The sequence below is a fragment of the Physeter macrocephalus genome, chromosome 8 (genome assembly GCF_002837175.3).
Source record: "Physeter macrocephalus isolate SW-GA chromosome 8, ASM283717v5, whole genome shotgun sequence".
In the NCBI taxonomy this organism is placed as follows: domain Eukaryota; kingdom Metazoa; phylum Chordata; class Mammalia; order Artiodactyla; family Physeteridae; genus Physeter; species Physeter macrocephalus.
In genome coordinates, this window is record NC_041221.1 from 187,950 (window position 1) to 211,794 (window position 23,845).

Below are 23,845 nucleotides of genomic sequence, written 5' to 3' on the forward strand. Positions count from 1 at the left end.
ATTATAAAGTCAATTTTTAAAGAAAAAAAAATTTGTGTAGAATTAACACAGATAAATAGACCAATGGAATAGAATACAGAGGCCAGAAACCAATACACATACAAGATTCGGTAATGTAAGAGAGGAGGCACTACAGAGTCAATGGGCAATGGGTGGACTATTTAATAAACAATATTATGAAAACTGGCTATCAATATGGGGCAGGACTTCTACCTTACAACAGTCACAAAATTCAGTTTCAGGTGAATTCGGTGTATTTTGAAATTCATAACTTTTAGAACAAAATATATATAAAAGAATTTTTTTAAGCCTCAGGGAAGGAACCAATTTTTTAAACCTAACACAGAAAAGGCTCAAACATAAAGGAAAAGAATGATCAATTTAACTGAAAAATTCTGTATAATTAAAGACAGCTACAGACCATGTTAAAGCCAAGCCACCTACCTGAAGAATCCCTGTAAGAGATACAGCATTAGGATTAAAATAATAATATATAAAATCCATGAGAAAAATAGGCACATAGATAATATATTCACAAAATAATGACCAATAAATATATGGAATAAAGTTAAGATTCATGGTAGCCAGGGAAATATAAATTAAAACAAACAGCTACTATCTCACAGCTCTGACTGGAAAACTTCAAAAGTGGTGAGACTAAGTGTTTTAGTGATGACTTAGGAAAACCAGAATTCTCTTACGCTACCACTGGGAGTGCAAACCTGCACACCACTTTGGAGAGCAACTTGACAACATCTAAAGTCACAGAGCATACACATAAAATCACAGAGTATCTACCACCTGAAATTCCATGTGGGTGCATATGTCCAGAATATCTAGCACATTTCATTTGCATGAGAAAATACTATCAAGAATGTACACATGCAGCACGGTTCAAAATGGCAAAAAATAACAACTGACAAGACCATTAGTGAGGGAAATGGTAAGCAAACTGATATAATGATACTAAACGGCAGTTATGTTGAATGAGAAAGCAAATTACACAAGAGCACTTGTGATAGGCTATCATAAACTTTTAAAAAGCTGCTATATATTATTTATGGATGTAAACACAGGGTAAAGTATAAAATCTTAAGTAGAAAGGAGTCACACCAACTTCAGAATAGTGGGTTAGCTCTACGGAGGGAAGGAGGAGATGGCCTCAGGGAAGAGTACAAAAGAGTAACATTTTATTTCTTTAAAAATCAGAAGCATATATGGCAAAATAGTTTATGAAGAGTACAAGAGCATTTATATTATTACTATGTATATTTGAAATATTTTGCAATTAAAAAGAATTTTAATGGGCACATATGGTATAACAATCAAATAATAACATTAAGTATTCACACCACAAAAACTTGTCAAGTAATAACATTAATTATTTTAAGCCACAGAACTTATGTACATACATTACAGCATGTGATAAATATGAGTTAAAAATAAATTCTAAAATTTGCAATTTACATTAGGGTTTTAAATTAATAATTTTCCTAATGGGCTTTGAATCTCATGCAATTTTAAAATGTCCTTATGCTAGAATTTTAAGGGATGCTCTCAAGTTATCAAAGCTATATAAATAAACTAATTAATGTGATATTCTGAATTTCAGTCTTATTTTGGAAAGCTTTTTCTCTAGCATATAAACAATAACAAGTTTTACATTTATATTTACAAGTCTCAAAGAAATGTGCTAAGAGTCCTAAGTATGAAGAGTAGGTACCCCACTTAATTATAGTGTTTCACCAAGAACCTGATGCCCTAAATAATAATGTGGAAAAACAATGCTCCATTAGTCCCTTTTCTTTTCCACTTGGGGTTTGGGTCAGAAATCAAGATGTACCAATACTGGAAAAGTTATAAACAAAGTCTTATTATAAAACAATTTTTAAAGGAAAAGTGTGTAATTTTCACAGAGGAATAACACAATCCTTTGGGTTTACTACGTCAGAGAGAGACACAGAAAAAGAGAGAACATTTTAAGAAAGGGGTTAAGAAGAGGTAGTAGCATTTTGCTATCTGTACTTCACTGACTGACTCCTTGAGCCTCAAGCCTATAAGATAATAAATACTACAGAGAAAAATTTAGGAGACAGACAAAACTGGGCCAGACACTGCATCTACAAATACAACTCGAGATCTTTAACTCACACCTAATACTTCACTCTCCACTACAATACTCTGACCACATTCATACTATTTCAATAATAACCATTTTACCCAGTTGATGGTAAGCAGTAATTTTATTTAACATGAGTTGCTTTTTGCCAATTATTTGCAACAGAGATGATTAGCTGATCCTTCAAGTAACCTTGCTATTAAAGATGCTAATATTTCCCATGTGATGGAAGACTGCAATAAAATTATTCCGAGCTCCAAACTTCCACACTTTTATATTTTGGGCACAATTTTTAAGGGCAATAGTGCTGTGGCAAAAGGCAGGTTTTCACCTACCCCATTTCAGCATATTAAACTGAATTTTACTTAGTATTAAAATTCTTAACTTGTACTTCTGAAGGCTAGAAAACAATTACCTCCCTGCAACTCTCTAATTTAGTGTAACTTTGACCAGGAAGAATAGCAAAATTTGCTTACAACATTGAAAGACTCCTACTACATTTTTATATTTTTTGTTTTTTCCACCACTTAAGTTTCAGAAATAACTCCTTTATTTCTTCGCTCTTGATAGAGGAATAACTACCACTCTGCTTCACGAATAAAATAATCTAGCTCCTGCTTCTCTCAAATTCTCACCCTCTGGAGACTCATTCCAACTGAGTAATAAATTCACTGACAAGTCTGCAATACAAATTTCACTAGTACAAGGAAATTCTTCTACAGTAAAAGGTCAGTGTTGTGAATTTAATTTTCTGAATTTCATAACCCTTTATAAATGGAGGCACCTTAAAGTTCAGTTTATACTCTTTTATATAGGATTTCAGAGCATGCTTTAAATAGCTTAAGATAAGCTATACTGATAGCTTAATGTCATTTTATCCTTAAAATAATCTACAAATATCAGAATACTAATTAATTTTCTTGTCGTAACTAATAAATAAATCTTAAAATATCTGTAAATGTAAATCAACCCTCTCAATTCATTTACCTCACTCAGACTGTTCTAGAACATAGATCAACAAACTGAATGGGTTTATCAGTATAATACAGTTGTACAACGCTTTCACAAATTCCAGTTCTGTAATTTAGGGTTTTCCCCTATTTATTTTTAAATGTACAAAGAGATTAAACTATTAATATAAATATTTTCTCTCCAGTATGTAATATTCTTATGTAAAAGAAAAGGTTTCCAAACATTTACAAAGCAATCTAAAGGTAAGTAAACCTGATTTTAAGATCGTTACATTAACCAAAATAATTTTCCAGAGAAGGTCCTATTTTAAAGAATGCTCACTGGCCTTCTCACATCAACACTTCAAGATGAATCCAAATCCACTGCCTTTGCTTGATTTACTTCAGGGATTAATTCCAATGCGGAAAAGAAAAAAATCTCAGAAAAAGGTCTCACGACAGAGTGGACAAGTGGATTTGTTGCTAGACGTAAACCATTTGTACTGAAAAAGAAAAGTGTATTTAAATGTTAAAAACTTTTAAAATTGCCATTTTACATACACATCTAAAGTTACCTTCAAATGATAAAGTAAGACAAGGGAGAATACTGAAATGTTTGCTCCCCTCCACTCATCTCCAAAATCAACACAACTCAGTATTCCTTCCAAAGGCCACACTGTGACGCTTTCCACCTAGGCTCATGCATGCAACCACGAAGATGTGTAAGGAAGACCTGCTGTGAAGGAGCTGAACATATGGTGGCTTTCTTTCCAATATGCTGTTTAAAAAGAGCAAAAAGCTCTGATGCCAGATGGCTCTCAGTTCCAATTTTTTCAGTCTCCTTTACGGTGTAGATCTTACAAGACCATCTATTTTTTGAGTGCCGAGAGCTATTTTAGAAACATCCACTTATTAAAGGGCTTTGATGCCACCAGTCTCAGTAAATTACTAATTATCTTTCACAAATTTTGAAAAATCATTTTTAATATGTCTCCCATTAACCACAATTAAGAGTTTAACATCTACTGCTTTCCAAGGTTAGATATTTTACATATATAATATATATAAGATATAAATAAGTTAATTTCTCTTCAGCTTACCAAGCAGGCTGAATGGAACTTTTTCTTGCATGTTCTACAGGCTTTTTTGGGAAGAGAATAGTTGAAACCATGAATGACTGAGAAACAAATCATACAATCTTCAACACCCTCAAAACGTTTGTCTACATTATTTTTCCATAATGCTAAGCCTTCCATAATACTGCCATTCTGTTAACAAGAAAAATAGATAAATAAAGTCAATACACACTGAAGACCACCAGTATTATTTTTATTCAATTTCACAAATTTTAAAGTTGTATTATAATTTGGAGAGAAGAGAATCTGCTTGGCTATATTCACGATTCTAAGTTTTAAGAATACTGGTTTTCCTCTATGCCTACTTTCTGCAGGGTTTTTATCATAAATGGGTGTTGAATTTTGTCAAAAGCTTTCTCTGCATCTATTGAGATGATCATACGGTTTTTCTCCTTCAGTTTGTTGATATGGTGTATCACGTTGACTGATTTGCATATACTGAAGAATCCTTGCATTCCTGGAATAAACCCCACTTGATCATGGTGTATGATCCTTTTAATGTGCTCCCACTACGGGGCATATACCCTGAGAAAACCATAATTCAAAAGGAGTCATGTACCAAAATGTTCATTGCAGAGCTCTATTTACAATAGCCAGGACATGGAAGCAACCTAAGTGTCCATCAACATGAATGGATAAAGAAGATGTGGCACATATATACAATGGAATATTACTCCGCCATAAAAAGAAATGAAACTGAGTTATTTGTAGTGAGGTGGATGGACCTGGAGTCTGTCATACAGAGTGAAGTAAGTCAGAAGGAGAAAAACAAATACCGTATGCTAACACATATATATGGAATCTAAGAAAAAAAAAAACGTCCTGAAGAGCCTAGGGGTAGGACGGGAATAAAACACAGACCTACTAGAGCATGGACTTGAGGATATGGGGAGGGGGAAGGGTAAGCTGTGACGAAGCGAGAGAGTGGCATGGACAGATATACACTACCAAACGTAGGGTGGATAGCTAGTGGGAAGCAGCCGCATGGCACAGGGAGATCAGCTAGGTGGTTTGTGACCACCTAGAGGGGTGGGAGGGAGGGAGACGCAAGGGGGAAGAGGTATGGGAACATATGTATACGTATAACTGATTCACTTTGTTGTAAAGCAGAAACTAACACACCATTGTAAAGCAATTATACTCCAATAAAGATATTAAAAAAAATATAAAATAATTTTTCTTTACTGTAGAATGTCTGAGATACATCACAATGTGCAAACAAAACTAGAGATTTACAATTTGTTTAAAAGGCAAAGGTCTTTGAAAGTACTGTGATTTCTCTAACCACAGAAGGAAAGTTGAAATGTTAAAGTAAAGTAGCTCAGAAGACATTCATCTGTCCCATGTCTCACAAAAAGATTCCCTCTCAAACTGTAATACCATGTATTATTCTGTATCATCTACAATGTCAATGAAGTAAAGTCAATTCTTCTCAAACACCAGAAAAAAAAGCTGTAGAGCCTGAAAAATTAAAACAGCTTGGCAGGGGACTTCCCTGGTGGCGCAGTGGTTAAGAATCCGCCTGCCAATGCAGGGGACATGGGTTCGATCCCTGGTCTGGGAAGATCCCGCATGCCGTGGAGCAGCTAAGCCCATGTGCCACAACTACTGAGCCTGTGTGCCACAAATACTGAGCCCATGTGCCAGAAACTACGGAAGCCTGCATGCTCTACGGCCCACGTGCTGCAACTACTAAAGCCCGCGTGCCTAGAGCCCGTGCTCCGCAACAAGAGAAGCCACCACAGTGAGAAGCCCATGCACCACAACAAAGAATAGCACCCGCTCACCGCAACTAGAGAAAGCTCGCACGCAGCAAGGAAGACCCAAAGCAGCGAAAACAAAACAAAAAAAACCTCACCAGCTCGGCAAGTTCAAATCATTTAGGCATGTATCTGTTTATCCAACAAAATACAATATCTATTTCTACTTAAGCAGAAAGATATATATTTGTTTTATTGCCCTTTCAAATAGTAAATCAGCAATCTTTCTCTAGTTTAGAAAGCCAAATGTGTACACAGACACTTACTTGATGGGTGAGGTAAGTGCTTAGCTGCAGCATCCAGTTTCGCCACTGCTGAACGGCTACGCCAACTCTTTTCCCACTTTCTACTGTTATTGAACCCAATGGATAATTTGAAGGCAGCTGTATTATAAGTTCAATAACTATATCTTCAATAGTATAAGTGGCCATGACTTCTCGAGTAGTAGCTCGAGCTTTAACCTGCAACACATGGAAGGTAATTTTTTTTGCCAAATTTCTTTTCTTCCCTTTCATTCAAAAACCATCTTGTCAGGTTAACTGCTAGAAGCCAGTCCTCATTCAAACAAAACACGGGTAAACATGTTCACTTATCTGACATGAGATGTTAAACAAATAGGTTCAAATACCTGAAATGTTTTATAGTGATGTTATGACATTCAAAGATGTTTCAAAAAGAAATGCACTACTCATTAAAAAGTATGTTTTAGTATAGTAGGCTTGTCACATCACAGTTTTTGCATAGACCAATAACAGAATGGGTTATTATTAACTATTCCTTCTCTTCCAAAGCTAACGTATCAAATATCACTTCTATTTAGATGTTTTTCAAGTCTTTCTCTACCACAGAATTCTCCTGAGCTTTAGAGCCAACCAGCAATGGCCAGAATATTTATACCTGATCTTGATTTTCTTACTAGCATTGCAAACTCAACATAAACCACAAATTATCATCCTTTAAAGATTTATTCCTCTGGCTTTCCTATTTCCACGCTAAAAACCATAGCATCATCTTAAAATTCTCCTTCTACCACATTCCAGATATTAACTAGTTGCAAGTTTGGATAAATCACCACAAAATTTCTCACATCCCTCCCCCTTTAAGGACTATTCTCACTGATACTGCCTTCCCTGGGCCCTCCTCATAATGTCTACACATTACAAGTCTCCCTAACTATTCACTTGAACCCAAGCTCCATGCCAACAGCCCATGTTATAAGATTTCAGTCAGAGAAATTTCACAGATTATAACTCTGACAGTGTCACTGCCCCAAAAGAAAAATTTCAGAGAATTCCCTGGTGGTCCAGTGGTTAGGACTCCACACTTTCACTGTTGAGGGCACGGGTTCAATCCCTGGTTAGGGAACTAAGGTCCCATAAGTGACACAGCCAAAAAAAAAAAAAGAAAAGAAAAATTTCAGTGGCTACATAGGCCCAAATATTTTAGACTGTTACTTGAGGCCTTTCCCAATATGTCCCCAATTCATCATAGAAGCAGTTTGTTCTCTATTTACCTTCATGAATCCTACTCCATATGAATACTGGGCTATTCATCATTTCTTAGGCCATCACAGAAATTACATTCCCATCTTCAAGCTTCTTGCTTTTACCGTACTGTTTTCTCTATATTAAATGCTTTTCCCCATAAAAAAATCCTGCCTACCTCAAAGTAAAATTCCTCCATAAAGTCTCACCTAATCCCCTCAGCCAGATGAACTTTTCCCACTCTGATCGCAGAGCATTCTTCCTCTTAATGTGCCACTTTCCAGTTTCCAATGCAAAAAAACATTATCAGTATCGCCCTTTTCCCTTTATTAGATTGTATGTTATTACAGGACAGGAATCTGACCCTTCTAAACTGTTCATTTTGCAGGTGACTGGCACACAGTGCCTGGCATCTGTAAGTATTCCAATATATATTTTGAGTTAACTAATGAATGTTCAAAAACTATTTGGTGGGGTAAATGAAATTATAACATCATTTTAACCTATGCATTAATTTGAGATACGATATCCAATAATCCAAAAATAAAGTGGACAATTTCTGTAAATTCTGAACCAAGAGTTACAATTGTGATGATACTCACTACAACTGATAGACATAACCAAGACTGAAACAACTTTTCTAGAAAAAATCCAAGACAATACTAACCGTCATGCCATTAAATAGCTGTGTACTTGTTTGCACAGAAGATATTTCTTGAAAAGAAAGAACACTGCTAACATACTTGCTTGTAAATCTATCTACAATATTGAAAACACGCTTCTCACTACTATTCCACCACAGCCTAACCATGGCGGGCAAGTCTTTTAATGTCATGTGATAGACTGAACAAGCCAAGTGTGGAATATGGTATGGAAGAGTTGAGGTATCTGAGGAAAAAACAAATTCTTAGTTAGTAACATATATTTCTTACACAGAATAACAGACTAATATTAGTATTTTCTTAGAAAATCATTTTCAATTCCTTAACACTAGTGCTCATAAAACAAACATACCAAAGAATCCAGAACTCTAGAGTATTAGCTTTTTCTTACACATTCAAAATGAACAATTAGAATTGTAAAAAGAATGAAAACCCTGAATGACACTGAAAAATCTGCTTAGAAATAGCACTCTTTATTTCACATGAAAGATCACAAATACAGTGAAACACACACACTTCAAAGAGGAGGAAGAATTAAAGATTCTTTTTCTTATAAATTATGAAAAAGAGTCTGGCCTCCTTTACTTTTCCCAGAGCTCACTGATGTGGTATGCAAAAGTTCTAGAATCCCACCTCAGTACTCACAAGACAAAGTCCCATCCTCAGATCTCCAAGGCATTTAAAAAATTCCTATTCTCAAGAAATCACTTATAACACTGCGGCACAACTAGATGCATGCATGTCTATCCCTTCAGCTAAAATGTGAGGTCCCGGAGTGAAAAATAAATTTTACTTATCTTTGTTTCCCCAACTGAAGACTATTTATTTACAGGCCTACAAAATATTATTGAGTAACAAATACTTGTTTACTGAGTAAAAGATAATAGTCTCAACAAAGTAAACTTCAAAAATTAATTAAATTCTTAACAACCTTATCCACAAAATCTAATTATATGTCCTATTTAGAGAAATATGGAAAATCTGGCACTTCAACATTCTCATAGCCAGGACACACATCTGGGGTTATTCTCCATGCCCTCAGGGTAACCTGATCTGAACCTAGTCTCTAAGAAAGACCACAAATGCACATCATACTGACCTCTAATACCCAACTGGAGCTCTTCTGTAAAGAATGTTTTAGGGTCCTTATTGGAGAGCTCAACAGCTGTCTCTGCAAAGGTCGGATTTTCTGGCATAAGCCTGAACAGGTGATAGAGCAATTTATTCAAGCTTTTTGTTTTTCGAAGGTGCATTGAATACAGAGCTCGAAGCTGGTGGAGAGTAAACAATTTTTGTTAGGAAACCCAATTAAACCAAGACAATCGGTAGATATGAACAAACTAAAGTGTAACAGACTGTACAAGAACACAATACAAAAATGAATTCATTTGAACACTGAGAATGACATGGAAGAGTTCTATAAAATATATGCCACAGTCTTACTTTCCAGTTGTGTCATTTGAAGGCACTGCTCCCCCTTCTCATAAACCAGCAGAAGTTTTCAAGATCCCCTCATTATCAGACATATGCCTCTAACATCTTTCTCAAACTGTCTCCCTGTTGGTAAGTTCACCCCCACTTGGAGTCTCTGAGCTGAGAAAAATCTGTTCGCCATTCCCCACAGACGATTTGCTCACTCTCCTCCCACATCTTCCACACGTTCCTTCCGCACCATAATCTCTACTCTTTCAAAATTCTGCTTAAAACTAATCCCATTTTTATGGCTGACCTCATGCTATATCAAACATTTCAGCATCCCTTTATGACAGCACAAACTAGTATTTCAAAATGTCTTGGGGTCTTCTCATTAGTTGTTTTATAAATCAGGACATTTCACAAAAAATATGGATTTTTTTTTCTGCTTTCTTTTTTAAAAACAGGAAAATTTGGCACCACTGGGTGTACTATAGGTATCTATGTGAGACATGTGCTTTAGACTTGTTCCTCAATAATGTAGTTTTCATTTGTTCACATTTACCTTGTAGCTCTTTGGTATTTGTACCTGTTTTAAAATTATTTCTTACACTATGTTTCTTCATAGTACAAATATACCATTTTCTGAACACTATGAATGGTCAAATACAAAGATCAAGCCATAGTATTTGGAACTGATTCTTAAAAAATTGATCAAAGAACCTTTACAATGAGGAAATCTGGAGGACACTACCTTTACCAAGTAACCAAACTTAACATCACCAATAAAAGGACAGATGACATTCTGTGCTCCTGAGTTGAGGCGCTGAGAATATATCACCACTGTGCAATAAATACTCTTGCTGAAAAGCAACCAGAATCTAATTTTGAGGAAACTACCAGACAAACCCAAACTGGAAGACAGTCTACAAAATAACTGATCCAGTAAATGACACCAAAGAAAAGTAGAGGAATTATAAGCTAAAGAAATATGACAGACAAATGTAAACATGACCCTTGATTGAAACCTCAATATAGAAGGAAATAAAAACACGTCTATTACCCAGCAATCCCACTCTTAGGTATACAACGCAAGAGAAATGAGAAATAAATGTACAAAAAAAATTTATGCACAAATGCTCACAGCAGCTTTATTCACAATAGGCAAAAAGGGGAAACAACTTAAATGCCCACTGGATGACTGGATAAACAAAATGTGGTATAGTCATACAACGCAATGTTATTTAGGCATAAAAGGTAATGCCATACTGATACATGCTATACTATGAATGAATCTTGAAAACATTATGCCATATGAAATAAGCCAGACACAAAAGGCTACATATGTGAAAGGTCCACAGTAGGCAAATCCATAGAGACAGAAAATAGATTAGTGGTTGCCAGTGGCTGGGGGGTTTGAAGGGAAATGGGAAGTGACTGGAGATAGGTAAGGGTTTTTTTGGGGGGTGTGGAAGGATGTTGAAAATATTCTAAATTTAGATAGTGGTGATAGGTGCACAATTCTGTGAATATACTAGAAACACCAAGCTGTACACTTTAAATAAATTTGATGATATGTGAAATATATCTCAGCAAAACTACAAAAAACACACACAGGTGCGTGCACACACACACACACCTTTGCTCCTAATGCAATCTGATTCACTAGTTTTTTTAAGAAGAAAGTTAAAAACAACTCAGATTAAGGACCAAAGTTTTTTTTAATTTTTCAGTTTGCTTTAAGGATTCCTCTAATTAGTGTCATTTACTGGGTTATGCTGGTTTATCTACTGACAGCTCAGTTCAATTTCTAGGCTCAGTAACTGCTGCTGTAATGCTTTGTGCCCCCTCCCCCACTCTGGCCTAATCGGAAAGATGAGGCGTGGCCAGATTCCTAATTTCTGAATATAAGATAACGAGAACGAAATTCTTACACATAAAAACTTCAAAAAAAAAAAAAAAACTTCAATTTGCTGCAATTTTTTAGAGACCAATAATATTTTAAGAAACAAATTTAAAAGCTTAACAAGGAGCTCTTTTTTTTTTTTTTTTTTTTTTTGCGGTACACGGGCCTCTCACTGTTGTGGCCTCTCCCGTTGCGGAGCACAGGCTCCGGACGCGCAGGCTCAGCGGCCATGGCTCACGGGCCCAGCCGCTCCGCGGCATGTGGGATCTTCCCGGACCGGGGCAGGAACCTGTGTCCCCTGCATCGGCAGGCGGACTCTCAACCACTGCGCCACCAGGGAAGCCCAACAAGGAGTTCTTGAAATACATCATACAGCAAATTAAAATTAGCTCAAATCACAAACATAAGTGGTAGGACTGAAAAGAAATAAAATAATTTGAACATCTAGATCAGTGTTGCCTCTGTGATTTGATTTTCCCCTTAAAAAATGCAAAATTGCTTATGTTTATATATTTATACCAAGGTATGGGTTATTAGCAACATAAATTATAACTTAAGGATTCTAAAAAATCACATTGGAAATGAATGCCAAGATGTTTAGTCACACTTTAAATATGTAATAAGTCTTTTTATATTAACCTGTCAAAGAAGCCACCTACTTTATTAAACTGATTCAATCAATGTGCTAATCTTTTTAAAAGTGGGAATCTGTCTAAAAGAATTTTTAAAAGTGGAGTAGATTTCTCCAGCTTCCTTCTTAAACATGAGACAACAGAGACACCTAGTGCCTGCTAAAATAATTTGGTCAAAATAATTACAATAGGATATTTTGTTTATTTAGCGATAATGGTCTGAATTATATAAGGTAATATTTCACAGATCTTTCTCTAAACACTGATTTTCAAGTAAGGTAAATTTCCAATGATGTAGTAACTGACATCGCCACAAGAGTCAGAAGTTGACCAAAGGAAAAAGAATAGCAAGATCGGATTCTTTTGCAACTCTTACTGTGGTAGCACGAAATTAAATTATAGAAATCTGGTTTCCTGCAATAAAAGGACTTGGTGGCTACATTCAGTTAGAAAAAAAAATTGATTCATGCACATTCCAGAAATTACTTTTGCAAAAAAACTGAGTGAGTGTGTGTGTGAGTGTGTGTGTGAGTGTGTGTGTGTGTGTGTGTGTATAAACCTGTGGGAGGATGAGGAAGCAGAGACAGAAATAAATTTAGCAGAATGTCTGAAATTAGCCTGATAAGATTAGATTAAAATGTGAGGCATTTCCCCTTTTTTTCCAAAAGGAGGGGAAGGAAAGGGTTTAGGACAGTAACAGAGAAATAGATTTAGGACAGAACTGTCAAAAGTCGTCTCATTTTATTTACCTGAGATGAAGCAGCTTTGAAGAAAGTAAGTATTAATTTCCAAGTGAGGAGGTATCCCAGAACATAGCAGAAGTCTTCACTCAGTGGCTTAATAGTAACTATCTGTCCGACAGGAATACACCCCAAAACATTTTCTAGTAAGTCTTCTTGAGTGCTAAGAAGAGACATCAGTGCTGCTGGTGGTGACCTAAGAATCAATGATTAAACACCACAGTTTTCTTCATAACTTGTCCCTTAACAAATTGATAGCATGTATAAATTTCAAGCATTTAAAAAAAACCTTTATTTTCCAAAAACCATTTTAAAAGTCCCCCTTTATAGATTCAATTTTGACCCCTAATTCACATAGAGGCAGTACAGAATTTGAAAGACATAAAGTATTATATAAATATATACCTACATTTCCACATTTATAAATATAAAAAATATAAAAATATAAATATAATTTTTATATTTATAAATATATAAAATATGCTATAAAATATGAACTCCAGAGGTTAGCACTTAAAGGAAAGACCCTTTTAGAAAACATACATTTCAACCTTCTGTTTTATAGACGAAAAAAAAATCAGATACCCAGAGAAGCTAAATTATTAGTCTGAAGTCCCTTGGCTAGTCAGGGGAATGATTAGGGCTAATAAATCCTATCAGGTCCTTTATCATCCTATAAAGGGTAAAAAGATCATAAGACTCTGTGTTCCTTCAATGAAGTAAATTTTAACATTCACATTAATTCATGACAATGTGAAGTAATTTTCTTCTTTACAGAAGTACTGCACTCATTAACACTTACAGATGAGCTTGTAAGATTCTCAAAAAGTGAAATACTTGCGTGTATCTCCTGTCAAACTCTCTTCTCTCTGACATTCTAGCTTGGTTCTCTCCTTTCACCTCTGTGATCTTTTTTCCCTTGTGGTTTCCTACTACCAGTCCATAAACAAGTCTTCTTTAAGCTTCTGCCCTTAAGTTTTTACCTTCCACACCACCATCTCATGTACCAACCCTTTTCCATTCCATACCAACCGTCACTAGATTTTACAAACAACAGCTCTCCACTTTCTACACTAACCTCCATGCACTGCTATGACTTCTGGCATGGCGTCCCCCTCTGCTTGCTTCTTCGTACAGTTTAGGCTTTATACTATTGCCAGAATCAGCTGGTGGTATCCCATCTTCTACCAAACAATGCCCCGATTCCTAGAAAATGTCATTTTGAAGGCCCTTCATTACCCTCCCAGCTTCATCTTCTACTCTACCCTCCTTGCCTACTCCACACATATTCATTTATACTTTTATTCAACAAATGAGCACTATTCATGACTGTTTTAGGCCAAAAAACCTGGGTCTGTGAATACAGTCAGGAACAAGAGACAAAAATGTCTGCCTTCACAGAGCTTATATTCCAGTGGAAGAAGATCTAGACAATTAAAAAATACGTTAAATGGCAACTACCCAATATTCCTCAAGCATTTCCTGAAGACTCATGCCTCAATGCCTTTGTACATGGTGTTCGCACAATTTTCCCCTGCCCTACTAAAATGCTCCCTAATCTGAAAGGTCCGGCATAAATGTCTCTTCCTCACGAGAATGTCTTCTCTTCCTGGCACAGCAGCTGTGTCCCTCTAACATTATCCTTTTTCTTAGCACTTGTCATACGCTGTCTTCTATTATAGGGTAATATCATCTAAATTAGATTATAAATTCTTTAAGAAAAATACTATTTACCTAACACTGTATTCTCCCCTCAGCGTTTAATTAATACTTTGCACAAAGGGGTGCACAATCAATTTTTGAATTGATATACTCTTTCCACAGCTCCCATGTGGCCAAAGACAGTTTTACTAAACAGTAGCAAACTGAAAATGATTTAGGAACAATTAAGAAGAGAGAGTAACTATCTCTTTGGGTGAACTATAAATTTCATTTGTATCTTACAGATAAACTTACAAGATCTGAAGGAACATATACTCTAAATTTAGAGCTTTTGTATTGCCTCAGTCTTCTAAAGTCATTATGATGGATTATGAGAATTTAATAAAGCAAACTACAGATGGTCCCCAACTTATGATGGTTTGACTTACAATTTTTCAACTCTGCAATAGTGTGAAAGCAATAAGCATTCAAGAGAAACCATACTAAGAACTTTGGTCATTTCCCAGGCTGGCGATATGCAGTATATTACTCTCTTATGATGCTGGGCAGTGGTGGCGAACTGTAGCTCCCAGTCAGCCACGCGATCACGCGGGTTAACAACCAATACACTCACAACCATTCTTACCCAGACAACCATTCTGCTTTTCACTTTCTGTATTCAATAAATTACATGAGATATTCAACACTTTGTAAGATGGCTCTGTGTTAGATGATTTTTTTTGGCTGCCTTGGGTCTTCGTTGCTGCGTGCGGGCTTTCTCTAGTTGCGGTGCGCGGGCGTCTCACTGCGGTGGCTTCTTTTGTGGAGCACAGGCTCTAGGCGTGCGGGCTTCAGCAGTTGTGACTCACAGGCTTAGGTGCTCCGCGGCATGTGGGATCTTCCCAGACCAGGGCTTGAACCTGTGTCCCCTGCATTGGCAGGCAGTGGTTCTTAACCACTGCGCCACCAGGGAAGTCCCCGTGTTAGATGATTGTGCCCAACTGTGGGCTCATGTAAGTGTTCTGAGGCTGAGTAGGTGAGGTTAAGCTGATGTTCGGTAGGTTAGGGGTATCAAATGCATTTTTTTAAATTAATTAATTAATTTATTTTGGCTGTGTTGCATCTTCATTGCTGCGCGTGGGCTTCCTCTAGTTGCAGCAAGTGGGGGCTACTCTTTGCTGCGGTGCGTGGGCTTCTCATTGCGGTGGCTTCTCTCGTTGGGGAGCATGGGCTCCAGGCACGCGGTCTCAGTAGTGGTGGCTCACGGGCTCTAGAGTGCAGGCTCAGTAATTGTGGTGCACGGGCTTAGTTGCTCCGCGGCACGTGGGATCTTCCCGGACCAGGGTTCGAACCCGTGTCCCCTGCATTGGCAGGCAGATCCTTAACCACTGCGCCACCAGGGAAGCCCTCAAATGCATTTTTGACTCAACACAATTTTCAACTTACAATGAGTTTATTGGGATGTAACCACGTAAGTCAAAGAAGCTTTGTATTAAAAAAAACTTACAAGGCTGGTTCTTCTTCTTCATCTCCATATGACTTTAGATTATCCTGATCATATTGTGGGAATTCAGGCATCAATCTGGAAGTTAGAATATTTAAATTATATTAAACGGTTCATTGTTAAATCATGCTTAAAAGCAGAAAAGTCCAATACTTATTTTGTAATGAGTATATTTTTTTTACTGAGTTTTTTCTGAAATAATCCATTATGGCCAGGACTATCTAAATGTAAACTGTGCATGGAGAACAGTGACCTAAAAGATCAAAAACTTGGCATCCCTGTTATTGAAATGCATAGTCAAGCTTACTTTGTTGTTGTTTTAACTGTGACCTTTTTTAATGACTAAAAGTTAAAGCTAAATATATATTCCATTTTTTTAGAACACCACGACATTGATTCAATTGAAAGAATTCTTACTTGTATAGCATATGATAAACAGCAATTTGCACAGGCCGAGCTCTGTAAAGGAGTAATGGGGCTAATGTATTTAACGAAGTCTGGAGATACTCTGGCAAGTTTGTTTTTTGGCCAGCAACCAATCTTGCAGGCAGTTTTTGACTCAATAGCTGATCCTTTGGGATATAAGTTAATGTTTCACACATGGGCTTCAGCATTGCATTCTGAAATGATGTTTCAGATGTATCTTTGCTTTCTCCTGATGACAAAAAAAGGAAAGAAATATTCATACCCCAAAACAAAGTGAGTAATAAAGCTTGACCCATTCACAGACAACCAAATGTTACTTAAGAAAATGAAATAAAAACTTGACAAACATTAAAGCAGTCCTAACTAGAAACATGAACTGAATATATATTTCAGATAATATCAACTATTTAGTGACTTCTATTATCTCATCCTTAAAAAAAAAAAGACAAGTGAGTTAAAAAAAATCTATTCTTGTTATCTGAATTAGTATTATTTTAATTTTCAATGGTCTTCGGATGTCTTGCCATTTTTCAATTCTTGTCTGTAAAGCAGAAGCATATATGATGCTTCTGAGATGCCAAGCTTTCTTTCTGGCTCTTTTACTATTTTGTACTGTGTGACTTAAACATCCAGAGTTGTTTTTATTTTTTTAACTTTTCAACAAGTCATTTTCAATGAATCTCACTATTATTCCCTTTTTCACTTGCCTGTAACAGTCACCAAAAGAGGTAAGAGCAAACTGTGGATGCCTGGAGAAAAAAATTCTTTCCATTCACTGATGAGATTTACAGGAAGACTGCCAGTGGTATCCAGAGTTGCGGAATCAAAAAAAGCACTGAGTTCACAGGTCAAATCACAGCTGACACAGGCAAACAGTTGTACAAGTGGAACAGAATACAATGTCTGATTCTCATTTGTTGTCTGAAGAAACAAAAACTAAATAAGTAAACAGACTTCTAGAATACTACAAATCAAGGCAATAAAGAAAAGTCCCTTTCATTTCTCTAAATTTGAAAAGAAGCAGGTGAAATGCATAGTCTCAGAAGACATTTATATATTTTACATCAAAATAACTTCATTTCAAAATTAAATATTAGGAATTATTAATAGAATCAATCCATTTATTCTGAAATGTTCTTTTTTATTTCTAAAACTGTGCAAGAAAATATTATCAATTACCATTTACCAAGTTGAGTACATTAAAAGCACATTTATAATCTTCTCAGGAGCCCTATAGGAGCCCTAGTAATTGGCCATTGTTAAAACTATTTTAAAATAAGGAAACTGAGGCTCAACTAGGTAAACTTTAATACTCTAAGCCACACAGCTAACAGCAGGCAAAGCAGTGATTCAGACAAATTCAACCCTGACTGACTTGCTATGCGACAGCCCATAAGTATTACACATCTGGTTGCTTTGGGTCATAAAAAGAACACTAATTCCCTCTGAATTTGCTTAATCTTTAATGCATTATTCTGGCAATACTGAAACAGTACATTTTAAGAATAATTTAATTAGAACCAAAAGACCTAAAAACTTGTCATGAAAAGATAAAACCTTAATGGGCTGTACTGTAAATATTATACCAGAATGAGCTAATGGAGAGAACATTTTAAAAGCAATTAGCAGATTTGTTACTGAATGATTTTGACAGACATTAAACCTCAATCACTTTACTGATCTGTCAAGTAGTAGCTGGTGTGGAACGTATCTATAAAGTGTTTAAACATTTGCAAAGGAGCTAACTACAATCATTACTTGAAGAAGATTAGCAAATAGTTCTGGTACACAGATATGCACGAAGACCCAGTAGCTGTGATGACCCAGCAGGTTAATTTACCTCCAACCAAGCCAACATGGAGCACATGATGAAGTCCCATTCACTCTCTGCCAAAGGAGATGAGCAGTATTTCAGAAATAGGGAAAGGAACCGGATTATTTCTATATTTACACCCAGTATCTCTGGACTTACTTCTGACAGATTACTGTGATAAAGACAAAAAAAAAAAAAAAAACACTGAAGAATTATATAGACATTCAGTTGGAAACATTTAAATCTCATATATTTACAACAGACTGACTGAAATGTCTACCATCTTATTGCTCTACAAAACTGTGACTATAAGATACATAATCTCAGTCCACATTATAAATAGAAAAAAACTGTATGAAGTATTACTTACCAACTGAAAAGAAAAATATCTTCATGATCTTTCTTCCAGGTTATCAGAATTTTTAATATACCATGTAATAGCTCTCCATCATCTATGCTTTTGGTTTGCAGACAAGAATTGAAAATGGCGAGATGTCCAAAACCTCCTAAAGCAAAATAAAAATTAAAAATGTTTTTAATTGTATTGCTACTATAAAAAAGAAAGTCTACTTTGAGATAGGTTAAAAACTTTCTTCAGAAGTATCCAGGTTAAGAACTCTGAAAATTAGGGCTTACGTGAAAGAGTCAACAAATGAGCTTATAAACTCCACAGGGCAGGGACCCTGTCTCCACACCCAGCACAGAAAAGAAAGTGTGGAGGGGACGCTGGGAAGCAAGTAAATGATACTGTGCATTAAACTAACCTATGCTACTTTTTTGTTTTCTTAAGTATAGGACTTATTCAGCATAACTACCTCTCAAAAAACAAACAAACTCTAGCTAGAGTGCAGAGTTAAAGTTGGAAGATAGAACATACTGTTTCATAGTTCATACATTCACTCAGTAAGCTTCTACTATGTCTGGAAAGTTCTTAAGGGTTCCCTACTCTTTAGTATCCCTGGTTCCTCCTTATCCTTCAACTCTCAGCTTAAATACTGCCTCCACACTGAAATTCCCAAGTATACAAAGTATGCACCTCCTCATTTCTCTCATATCACTTATTTGTTGCCTTTATAGCACTAATGTTTGCTTGTTTGTTTCCTTCTTTATTTATTTTGGGGGGAGGAGCTCTACTTTTTTATTGTTAAAATTAATATACAATGTTATATTAGTTTCAGGTGTACAACATAGCTTTTCTGATATTTTTATACATTATAAAATGATCACCATTGCAGTAAGATCAGTTACCATCCATCACCAGAGAAGGCTGTTAAAATATTATTGGTCCCCCTAGCATGATGCCTGAGATCCAGAGACATTTATTTTGACTGACTAAATGAGAACAAATAAATGAGTGAATACAAGGTACACTGTTAGATGCTGGGGAGAGAAAGCTGAACAAAATCCAGTCTCTGAAGGGACTCATCTAGCAGTATTGGCAGACTTAAAAACAAATTCGAATATAATATGGACAAAAACTGAGAGCCCAGAACAGGAAATCAGATTGAGTCAGAAGAGGCTTCCTAAAGTTGGTGTGTGAACTGGGATTTATCAAAAGATCAAAGTCTGCAAGCCTAGAAAAGGGACACTCCAAGGAATGCTAAGGCACAAAGTTGTAAGAAAGTATAGTGTTCAAAATTCATGAGAATTTAGCATAGTCAGGGTCCAGGATGGAAGCAAAAGAGGTAAAACTGGAGAAATCACTTGCAGTAAGATTGTAAAATGTCTTATAGGCCAAACTAAGGACTTAGGATTTTATCTTGCAGGCAAATGGGAACCAAGGAAAAATGCAAAACTAAATAAATAAATTAATTAATAACAATGTCATCTTCCTTTAAAGGCTGAGGAAGAATTAAAAAAAAAAATCTTCCTGACAAAATAGAAGAGGCTCAAGTTTAATCAGAAACAACTGATTTTCTAATAATTGAAAAGCATTTCTTAGCTAATTCTGTTTTGTCACTTTGGCTGGAAGAGCAAAATTGACTGTCAAATCTTAAAAACATTCCCCTTCCTGTTGGCCTCTGCACAGCTGGGCACCTCTGGTCTGTGTGAATAGCACATAATCGTGTGGCACCGCGGTCCTGTCTCCTGCCCCTTCCCCCTCTCTGCCATCCTTCAGTTATCACCCGTGCTGGAGAAATCACCTACACTTCCATCAGGTAACCCTCTCTTCCATGCACAGTAAGTTCAACTGTATCCCTGTTCCACAACTGCAAATCCCAACCTAATCCCACAGTTTAGCTACGTAAGTGAGCTCAACGGTAAAGCTTAATGCCACAAAAGTTTATTTTTGACACCGGCTGGCCCTTTGTGCTATCAAGGCAATTCTGTTTCTTTATGTTCTTTGATGGACATATTCTTCTTCCACTATTTCAAACTTTCCCTACCCTTCTTAAAATCTATAGTCCAGTTTTTACTTATTAAATGACCTAAAGAGACATGAAGCCATGAAGTTCCCAACCCCCTCTATACCTACATGTGCGTCCATCCTATACCTCTCCTTGTCTCCACCTATACGTTGTTGGTATCTTCTAACTGCTCTAGATCCAGCCCTACATGCCCTCCCCTCTCACCTTCTCAGTGGGAGCTATCGTCAGTTAGTCCGTCTCTATTTTCTATTCCCCCTCTGTCCCCACAACATCTATTTCCCCTTTGACCTTGTGTTCATCTCCTCTTTCGACATCCCTTTCTGCCAAACATGCAGAACAGACTATCTGCTCCCATTTTCTCACCACTATTCTTTCCAACAATGCCAAAGCCAATGGCTGAACTGTGGCATTTAACGGGTGATGAATATTACCTAAAACTCTGCTTTTGCTTATCTTTCTTAATCTTTAGTCCTTATTCTCAAATGTGTCTCCATCCACATACCCATTAAATCTATGTACTGGTGTTCCCTTGATGTTCTTTTCACTCTTCACTCTCCCTAAACAAGCTCATACTCATCTACAGGTTATACTATCACCTACATGACATGGACTTTGAAAGCAGTATTTCCATCCAGCCAATAGTCTATTGCTTACTGACAATCTCCATTTTAGTATTTATTCCAAAGACACCTTAACCTAACGTGTCTAAAACTCAACATTAGCTCCCTGTATACTCCTTCCCCATCCTCCTTCCAATCCTCAAGTCTCCTATAGGGTTTCCTATAAGGCCTAATGGTACTTCCATATACCCAATCCAGAAATATAATCACAGAACCCCATCAATTCTACTCCCTACATCTTTCATTTCCATCTCCTCTCTTCCATCTGTGCCTTGAGTCAAGCTCTCTTATCTCTCATCATGATTATTCCCATAGCTCTCCACCTAGTCTTCTACCCCTAATCTCTCTTCTCTCACATTCACCCTTCACACAGTTGTCAAAATAATCTTAATAAATGTGATAGTCTTACTACCTTCCTACCTAACTTGGGCCAATAGCTCCTTACCTCCTACCACTTAAAGTCCAAACTCCATAACTGACAAAACTAGGCCTTTATGATCTGTTCTTCAAAAATCCATATTCTTGTGCACCCTAACAGCTCTGTCCCCAACTTTCTACCTTAAATGCCAACCAAAATGAACTATCTGCATTCTCCTATGTTTTTGTGTACCTGGAATACCTTTCCCAACTGTGTCCATATGGAAAACTACCTTTCATCACTCTGTTGAAATATTTCTCTTTGTGAAATAGCCAGAACATCTCAAAGCAAAGTGGAAAACTCCTTTTCTGCACTTCCACACATGACATCTTTTTGCTATGTAAGTTATCATACAACTTTATGTCTATCTTCTCTACAAAAGGAACTGCCACACAGCCAGGGTCAGTAAGTGCTTGTTAAATTAATAAGCAAATGAACTAATAGAGTACAGAATGTCCGAAAAGTTTAAAACATAAGAAAAGCTGTTCCTTCTTTTGCCTTTGTAAGTTCAATCACTGGTTAACTAGGAAGAGATGACGCATAGCTAAAAAAAGCTATACATGGAAAAGAAATGATTAGAGGATATCTGTGGTTGTGAATCTTCCCGTAAGGCTGCAGCATTTCTGACCTGCAAAATGGTAACAGCCACTCTCCAATGACACTCGTCCTACTGAGTCAACTTGTTATATAGCAAAAGTATAAACTAGGAGAAAAATTAACTATAATTCATCTCTGCTAGATTTGGATTTAGATATTAAGAAACACTTCTTTTGTCTCAAGCAATAATTCATGAAATATTTATTACCAAGCAACTAACCATTAATACTGCAAACATCTTCCTTGGTCCAGGCCAAAAGGGCAGGTATACATTGAGCAATGAATTCTTTCTTGTCTTCTTTTGACAAAAATGGACAGAGACTTTGAATGGTATGCATATTACCTTCTGTTAGTGGAAAAAAACTGTTTAAAGAAAAAAAAAAGGTATGAATATTTATCCTAAATATTCAGTTATTTCAGAAAATTCTTCTCATTCAGACTATTCAGAAAGACTAATATTTCCACTATATAAAATAATTGTAGAGAAAAAAAAGAAACTAGGAAAGAGACTGACGCTGATTCTGGATGACAAAAATGTGGTTAATTATTTTTTGCTGCTTCTTTCTCTTTCTCACGTTTCTAATTTTTAAAATAACTTTCCCCATGTATAATTTTTTAAAATTATACATGATTATGCTCTCTTTAAGAGTCTACTGATTCAATTTAAAGAGTACCAGTTGCATGTTGTTTGTATGAGCTGATATTCATATATGTGCATATATAGAGTTGAGTTTTATTTACCTAAGTTTTGTATTATTTGCCACTTATATACTTTGTAGATTGTCTTTTTTTTAAATATCTTTATCGGAGTATAATTGCTTTACAATGTTGTGTTAGTTTCTGTTGTACAACTAAGTAATCAGCTATACGTATACATATATCCCCATATCCCCTCCCTCTTGATCCTCCCTGCTATCCTCCCTATCCCACCCCTCTAGGTCGTCACAAATCATGGAGCTGATCTCCTTGTGCTATGAAGCAGCTTATATACTTTGTATATAAGTATATACACTTCTATACTTTGTAGAATGTTTTACATCAGAACATATAGGTATAAAGTATTCTTTCTACTTTATTAAAATTTAATTAATTATTTTTAGCTGCACTGGGTCTTCATTGCTATGCGCAGGCTTTCTCTAGTTGTGGCGAGCGGGGACTACTCTTCGTTGCGCTGTGCAAGCTTCTCATTGTGGTGGCTTCTCTGGTTGCGGAGCACCAGCTCTAGGCGTGCGGGCTTCAATAGTTGTGGTGTGCTGGCCCAGTAGCTGTGGTGCACCGGCTTAGCTGCTCCACGGCATGTGGGATGTTCCCGGACCCGGGCTCGAACCCGTGTCCCCTGCATTGGCAGGCGGATTCTTAACTACTGCGCCACCAGGGAAGTCCATTCTTTCCACTTTAAAGCTACATAACTAGATTAAAAACAAAACCAGGGACTTCCCTGGTGGTGCAGTGATTAAAAATCCACCTGCCAATGCAGGGGACACGGGTTTGAGCCCGGGTCCGGGAAGATCCCACATGCCGCGGAGCAGCTAAGCCGGTGCACCACAGCTACTGAGCCTGCGCTCTAGAGCCCGTGAGCCACAACTACAGAGCCCGCATGCCACAACTACTGAAGCCCGAGCACCTAGAGCCCGTGTTCTGCAACAAGAGAAGCC

The 23,845-nt window shown here is 36.7% G+C and overlaps 1 protein-coding gene across 1 annotated transcript in view; it reads right to left on the reverse strand.

Moving 5' to 3' along the window:
• Window positions 1-1,128: 1,128 nt before the first annotated feature.
• The window catches only part of LTN1 (listerin E3 ubiquitin protein ligase 1), a 65,390-nt gene continuing 42,673 nt past the window's right edge, over window positions 1,129-23,845 (reverse strand). Inside the window, exons 19-30 of the mRNA XM_024120167.3 lie at window positions 22,411-22,553; window positions 18,557-18,692; window positions 18,214-18,358; window positions 17,081-17,294; window positions 16,365-16,602; window positions 15,951-16,025; window positions 12,812-12,998; window positions 9,211-9,382; window positions 8,117-8,337; window positions 6,232-6,426; window positions 4,170-4,337; window positions 1,129-3,572 (exon numbers count right to left, since the gene is read on the reverse strand). Coding sequence (XP_023975935.1) covers window positions 3,510-3,572; window positions 4,170-4,337; window positions 6,232-6,426; window positions 8,117-8,337; window positions 9,211-9,382; window positions 12,812-12,998; window positions 15,951-16,025; window positions 16,365-16,602; window positions 17,081-17,294; window positions 18,214-18,358; window positions 18,557-18,692; window positions 22,411-22,553 — 1,957 coding nt within the window. The 3' untranslated portion in view covers window positions 1,129-3,509. The remainder of the gene's footprint in view (window positions 3,573-4,169; window positions 4,338-6,231; window positions 6,427-8,116; window positions 8,338-9,210; window positions 9,383-12,811; window positions 12,999-15,950; window positions 16,026-16,364; window positions 16,603-17,080; window positions 17,295-18,213; window positions 18,359-18,556; window positions 18,693-22,410; window positions 22,554-23,845) is intronic.